Below are 6869 nucleotides of genomic sequence, written 5' to 3'. Positions count from 1 at the left end.
TTTTTAATGGAGCTTGGAGAAGGTTGGCCCAGCCGAGTGATTTTGGATCACTTTCTCTTGTGTGTTCTTTAGCTAATTAGTGTCTGGTGCCCTCGGTAAGAAGGACCCCTCACCGCACGTTTAAATCACCTTGGTCGGGAAGTGCTGCCTTCCGTGCTGGGCTGTTTCAGCAGCTGCCCGAGTCTGACGTTCTTACGCCGAACTTTGCAACACTGTCAGTTTCCTCGCCTTCTGTGAATTTTATATTCACAGATAACATTCGATTGTTGCAGGGATGTTCTGCTGTGGGCAGGATTATGTGACTATGTCAGATACCATATGCTGCTCAGCCGCCAGTGGAGAGTCTAAAGCACATGTTAAAAAGAAGAACTCGATGCCAGGAAAATGCTGTGAGACCGAACTTATTCCAGAGACCCAGAAATGCTGTGATGGAGTTGGCTATAACCCTTTGAAATACGTTTGCTCCAACAAGATTTCAGCGGGAATGATGATGAAGGTAATTGATAGGAAACCTCTCACAGGCGCTGGTTTGACGACAGAGAGAGAAATACATTGTTCATAACTATTTTTCTAAAATAGGAATATGAAAACCCCTGCGTGCATTATTCATCTTTGCATTATATCCATATTAATACCAAATGAGTTTGCCATGATTGATGTTGTTGCAATGAATTCTAAAGGAATTAATAGCGATTAGCTGTTCTCCAGAAGCTTGACCCTGCACTTCCGATCAGGGCAGGACTGAAAATCTGTGTGCCGGAAAGAGCCGGCACCTGTTGTCTGGGGCCTCCGCGTGGTGCCATCTCATGTCCGTGGGGCCTGTGGATGGAAACGGAGGGAGAGTCAAGCTTCTTCCCTCTAGCTCTTCAGCCATAACCCATCCATTTTCTTTGATAGATCCAGCAAATTCACTTAGCTGTTTTTATATCGTATTCCTGAGACGGTGCGAGGTGAGCATAAGTCTCTGTCAACTACAAAAGTGAACAGGTCTGTGGGTGTAATTATTTATGTTTGTATACTGAGGTGCTGCACATACAGCCATGTCACGTGTTAGCTTTGAACTTGACCCAGGACTCCAGAAACCTACCATTTTGTCTCATTTGTTTATTCGGTAGTATGTTATTTTTTCTTTTCTTGCTTTGTTTCTGCTTCCTCAGTTCTTTTTTCTGTTTCAAATCTCTTCTTTCCACTGGAGGCTGATGGAAGCTTGTGTGTAGACATCCATCCATGCGGCATGGCGGCTTTTTGTCATAGACCCATGATACGGAGAATCCTTAGCAAGTACTCTTAATGAACTGTCCTTAATTAACTACCCTGGATTGGGCTGGGATAGATGCCTGGCTGGGCTGGGATTCTCACTGTGCAGTATGCGGACTTTTAGTCTGTTTTTTCTCTCTGGCACTTGACTTCCCACTTCCAGTGGACCCGCTCTATTCATTTTAATTTTACCAGTTTTGTTCTAAATTTATCTCATTGTTCTAAATTTATCTCATTGTTCTAAATTTATCTCATTGTGTAATACTCTGCCAAAAGCAGCCAGTGTCAACACACAGATAGAACTAATGATCCAGCTCATGACCTCTTCCTCTAGAGCTGTGAGCTCTGTGGCACTGGGCTTACTTTGACAAGGCACAGGCTCCCCAAATATTCGGCCATGGCATAGCAGAGGTCCCACCTTCCCAACCTCCTCGGGATGTTTCTTTGCCACTGCCCGCTTAACCACTAAGCCAACGCTGCTTACTTTAGAATTTTGTTGTTAAGGCAACACCTTCAACAAGTACTAATTTATATTTTAGCTAGGACACACGACACTATGCTGAGATAAACACAAGTGTACTCACATATGGAAGGACTCGACAGAATTAATTAAAAATTTTTTTCCACTCTGCGATCCAGTGCGAGTTAGGCAGCTGTCCTCCAGCAGCGTCCCAGGAAGCCAAGGCTCTCCATCTTGTGGAGCTTCCCGCACAGCCCTCAGGTCACCACAGAAAGCGGGAGAGAGTGGACGACTGCATGTGTGTGGGCCTTATGGGTGCGGAAGGCACCCTCTCTGTGCTCTGGTCACACGCGTTTCTACTCATGTACCTCCTTACGGTGCGGCTGGGCTCGAAAGTCGGATGTCCCCAGGGAGAAGAGGCAAAAGTTGACCTCACCGGGCACAGGGCTTCGTTTCTGCCACATCCGTCTGCTCCCCAGCTCCCAACACCTTCCAGCTGTCCTGTGTGTGCGTGTTCCCTTACTGTTGCCTTCAACTCTCGATATTCCTTTAGCGTTATTGCTTGAGCTTTAAGAGGAATCGGAGATAAATTCAGGTGTTCAGTTCATCAAATTTAAAAGGGAGTTCTACTCTATTTTTCTGAAGCAGCTTTATTTTGACTATTCTACCTTTGGGAGAATAATTTAACTTATTTAATGCAAGAGAGAGGCTGAATACACATCAATTTTAAATAGCAAAAATTATTTTAAATACATGAGGCTACCTATCTAAAGAAAGGGGAAGTAGAGCTCTGAATTCTAAGAATATTGCCGAGTTTATATCCCTGTCATTTGAGATGATGAAGTATTTTCTGAGATTAGAACTTAATAGTACTTATCCAGAATATTAAAAAAAAAAAAAGATTCATCAGAGACAGATTTACAAATATAAATACTACTAATGATAGTGAAAGTTTACGAACTGAGATTTTCTAAAATTTGAATGAGGAACGCTTTTTATAAGTCCGACTTTTCCAACAGCACATTCAGTGAAGATCCTCAAATACTACATTCTTTACTTTCTCTGAAACTCCATTAGGAAAGTGTCAAGGTAACAATGATAAAAGAATGACTGCTGTTATTATTTATAGTGGATCTAAGGCATTTACGGGTCTTATCTCATCTGATTCATACAACAAATCTATGTGCTAAATTTCCATTTTCTTGCTGAAGAAGCTGAGTCTTTGGAAGTATAAGTGACTCGCTCAAGGTCACAGAACTAGGAACTCGTAAAACTGGGTTTTGAATCCAAATCTGTATCATTTCAAAGTAAGTGCTCTTGCTAGAATTAAACTGCCTTCATTTTTTTTTTTTTATGAATTTTGAGATATTCATGCATGAACTTGGTGGAAGCAAATGTCACTTGAGAGTTGTAAACACCTACCCCACAGATGTCTGGACGAAACTGAAAAACTTTATTCTCCCTCTCACCCCACCCCTTCCTCCTGACTCAGGGACCCACAGAGTGCAGGGTTGTCTGCCCAGCGTCCATGGAGGCCACAGCCCACTGCGGCAGGTGCGACTTCAACTTCACCATCCATGTTTGCACTGTGATCAGAGGCTCTAACCACTCCACAGAGAAGGCACCAGTGGAAGGAATATGCCCCTCTGCGGAAGAGACAGTTCACACCGGAAGTGTGAACACATTCTCCTTCACAGGTAACAGAAGGTCCACCACCTGCCCAAGGCTGAGTGGGGGCAATGAAAAGCCATTGAAATGCAGATTGATTTTACTCTGACATCATCTCCCTCCTTAACCTAATATCAGTTAAAACCATCATACTTATGGGCCAGCTAGTGACAAGGTAATTAAAGGCATAATCTGGATTTGTTCAAAATTGATAGTCCGTTCTTGAGTCTAACTTTAAAAATGGACATATGCTTTTGAACATAACTGTGTAGAGAAGAAAGAAGAAAAAAAAATAAGTTATGTGCCCTTTTCTGGTATAATCCAGTTAATTTTTAGTGGACCCAGTTTTCTGTCTCAAAAATTCGAATGCAGACTTTCAAGAAATGGAATGAATGAATGTTGCTATATTTGCAAGCAGAAAAGAGGAAGAAACCCATCTTACATGAATAAGATTGAGAAGCATTATTCCAAAGAGGAGATAAACTGCTCAGTATCAAGTCAGTTTCCCTCTCCTTATCTTGAGTCTGGGGCCAGAGACTGCTCTCCTGCGTCCTGGTGCTTCCTCAGTGTGACCTTCATCTTGGTAAAAATGACCTCCATGGTTAAGGAAAGTATTAATCTCCAAGCCCCATCGTGGCCCTACTGAATTAGTCCAAAATAATTGTTCTCGGGCTGGCTGAAATGAGTGAAAAATATAAAGTTTAGGATCAACTTCAAAATAGTTTTGCCGTCTATTAAATTTTTATTATTGATCTATTTACTTAAATCTCTGCAGAATTTTATGTTTGTTTTTGAAAAATTCAGTGTGTATGTGTACACACTTATCACCTAGAGCCAAATAGAATGCATTTAAGTGACATATACAAGCAAGCTAATATTAAGAAAACAAAGAAATTGCTCTATTCTTAACCAATAGTGACAAACCTCAGGAATGCAAAAAAAGAAAAAAAAAAGTAGAGCAAGGTACAGGGGTGAGAGAGGGTAAATTAAGGAAGGAAGGGGAAAATAGCGATGAATTTTATTAAACATTAAGTTCTAGTGCTCTGCTAACCTTACCTTAATTTACCCACAAAGCAACCCTATGAGCATTGAAGAGGAGACATAGGGTCAGGTCTGCACAGGTACCTTGCCGTGGTGCGACATCAGGTCCCAATCGAGCCGTCTCTAAGAGTGGGAGATTTAGAAGACCCCACCTAGTATAGGCTCCTTTCAGGTTGCTCCCAACCTCCCTCATGCTGTTCCTTCCATCCAGAATGTACTTTGTCGTCATCATATTCGAGGCCTAAGTCAAGATTCTTGTCCTCAGTGCAGGCTTCCAAGTCCAGCCCCATCTGTCTGTGCTCCTGTGACCGTGGTCATGATGTTCTCCACTTCTACCACGTGTCATATGCATTTGCTCACTTGTCCTATCTCTTCTATTAGAGGGAAATAGTCATATGAATAGGGCATCTTATTTACCTCATTTTTGGATTAAGCACATTATAAGCAAAAAAAAAAAAAAAATTATTGCAGTACATTCAGTTAGAAAAGGATGGGGACAGTTTGTCTAACCCTCAAGCTCCTCCCACTCTGTTATGAGCTGAAGTCATAGACCCTCATTTTTAAATTATTGGGTTTCCATCTGAGAGAGTTTACTACTTTCCTCTGCCCTTTGTAATCATGGTGGAGATTTAAAAGGGCTTTTGAAACATATACATAGCCCTCTTCAGGAGAGAATAGATGTTACTACCTACTGATAAATTACCAGGAGGGTATCTCAGCCGCACCGTATTCAAGGATCCAGATTCCTTCCACGCAGTGGCTCATCATGCTTCAGGCGACACCCGCATCAGGCTGCTGTGGTGCAGTCTGAAGCACTACAACATCCTAGTCCCAACCCACGAGAAGGCCACAGGAATGGCAATGAAAGGCAAATTATTTCTTCTTTAGAAAGTGATGCCAAGTTGTCCATATCACTTCCGCCCCTTCTGTTGACGTCTGAGTTATGTGACCACAGGAAGCTATGAAGACAACTGGGAAATGTAGTCTAACCAGCAGGTCTCTGACCAGAACAGAAGAAAACCCTGGGAACTCGCTGGTAGTCATCACAGGTGGCAAGGGGCAGATGCCTTCTTACTAGAGAAAAATAGAGGCTGAAGATAATTCCTTACATTTGTATAGTAGTTAAATTTTATGAAGTTCTGCCATATATCTTTTGGCATTTTATGTTTATACTAATTCTATAAAGTAGATAGGGCAGGGTTGACCATAAGAAGATACATGTAAGAAGAATGTGGTCAAATAACCCAAGTGGGTGGACTGAGAATCCGTGTAGAAACGAAGACAGAGCAGGTTGGCCAGGTGCAAGGAGGAGCCTTCTACTCCTGACCCTTCATCTGAGAATGAGTCATTGAGACACCACCACCCAGACACATAACGTAGTCAGCATTCATCAAATTACATATGTGGAAAATAGATTTAAATAGTTAAACTTGCAAGTAATGTGTTTGTTTTCCTTTTTTGTAAATTCGTGGTATTCGTATTTCTGAAGTTATTATTAAAACTTAAAGCTGAACTAAGACTTTTGGGACACCATTGAATCGCGTGAACGATTAGCTGCTAAAATGTTTGCCAGTCCAAAGAGCACAGCAGTTGGTTTGTTGTTTCCATTCAGTTGGTTGTTTTTGCTTTTAGTCTCAGTTCCATCTTGGTGGAAGAGGAAAGCCCCATATAATCCAGAGTGTGCGATCATTTTTATTCACTAACCAGGATAAGCTAAGTTTCAAGTTCCCAATCTCATAACAACTGTATTATAACTCATATAATAATTTAATAAAGTAATATCAACACTAATAATTGGTAGATTTAATAATAGTGGAAATATAAAAGAATGTCGTTACATGTGCCTCATACAGAAGTAAAGGGAGCGTGAACTTGTGAAGCATTGACATCTAATGTACTTTAGTCTAAGATTTTTATTTTTGAATTGTTTCTTTAATTTGTCCACATTTCTCTGGTCAGAAAAAGCAAATTCTATTCTGTAAAATCTCTCCATCTATTAAACGTGTAAAATATTTTTTTTTTATGATTAGGAAAATCAAGGCATTAGAGTTTTACTTACACATGATAAGATTAGAGCATTAAGCATTTTCTTATAATGTTTAAAGGTTTTTATATTCATTTTCAATATGATGCTTAAAAGTTAAGTTAAAAAAAAATTCTTACTGTCCAATACCTGTCTGTTTAGATGTGGACCTGGAGCCCGACACAACGTATGAGTATAGGATTTCCCCATGGAATAGCTATGGGCGAGCATTCAGCAAAACAGTGAGAGCCAGCACAAGAGAAGACGTGCCTCAAGGAGTGAGCCCCCCGAGGTGGATCAAAATGGACAATCTTGAAGATGGAATCGTCTTAAACTGGAAGAAACCTATACAGTCGAATGGTAGGTACTAAGCAACTTTTAACAAAGAAATAACATAGTCCAGTATATCCATAAGGACAT

At 40.9% G+C, this 6869-nt stretch overlaps 1 protein-coding gene across 1 annotated transcript in view; it reads left to right on the top strand.

Annotated features, from left to right (window-relative positions):
- The window catches only part of USH2A (usherin), a gene marked incomplete at its 3' end in the record, with an annotated part of 612524 nt that overhangs the window by 490707 nt on the left and 114948 nt on the right, over positions 1 to 6869 (top strand). The window contains 3 exon segments of the mRNA XM_011366141.1: positions 273 to 496; positions 3210 to 3414; positions 6612 to 6809. Of these exon segments, the coding sequence (XP_011364443.1) occupies positions 273 to 496; positions 3210 to 3414; positions 6612 to 6809 (627 nt within the window).

This window comes from Pteropus vampyrus, unplaced genomic scaffold (assembly GCF_000151845.1).
Source record: "Pteropus vampyrus isolate Shadow unplaced genomic scaffold, Pvam_2.0 Scaffold121, whole genome shotgun sequence".
NCBI lineage: Eukaryota > Metazoa > Chordata > Mammalia > Chiroptera > Pteropodidae > Pteropus > Pteropus vampyrus.
The sequence above is the reverse complement of the archived record's forward strand: the minus strand, read 5'-3'. Positions and strand labels throughout refer to the sequence as shown.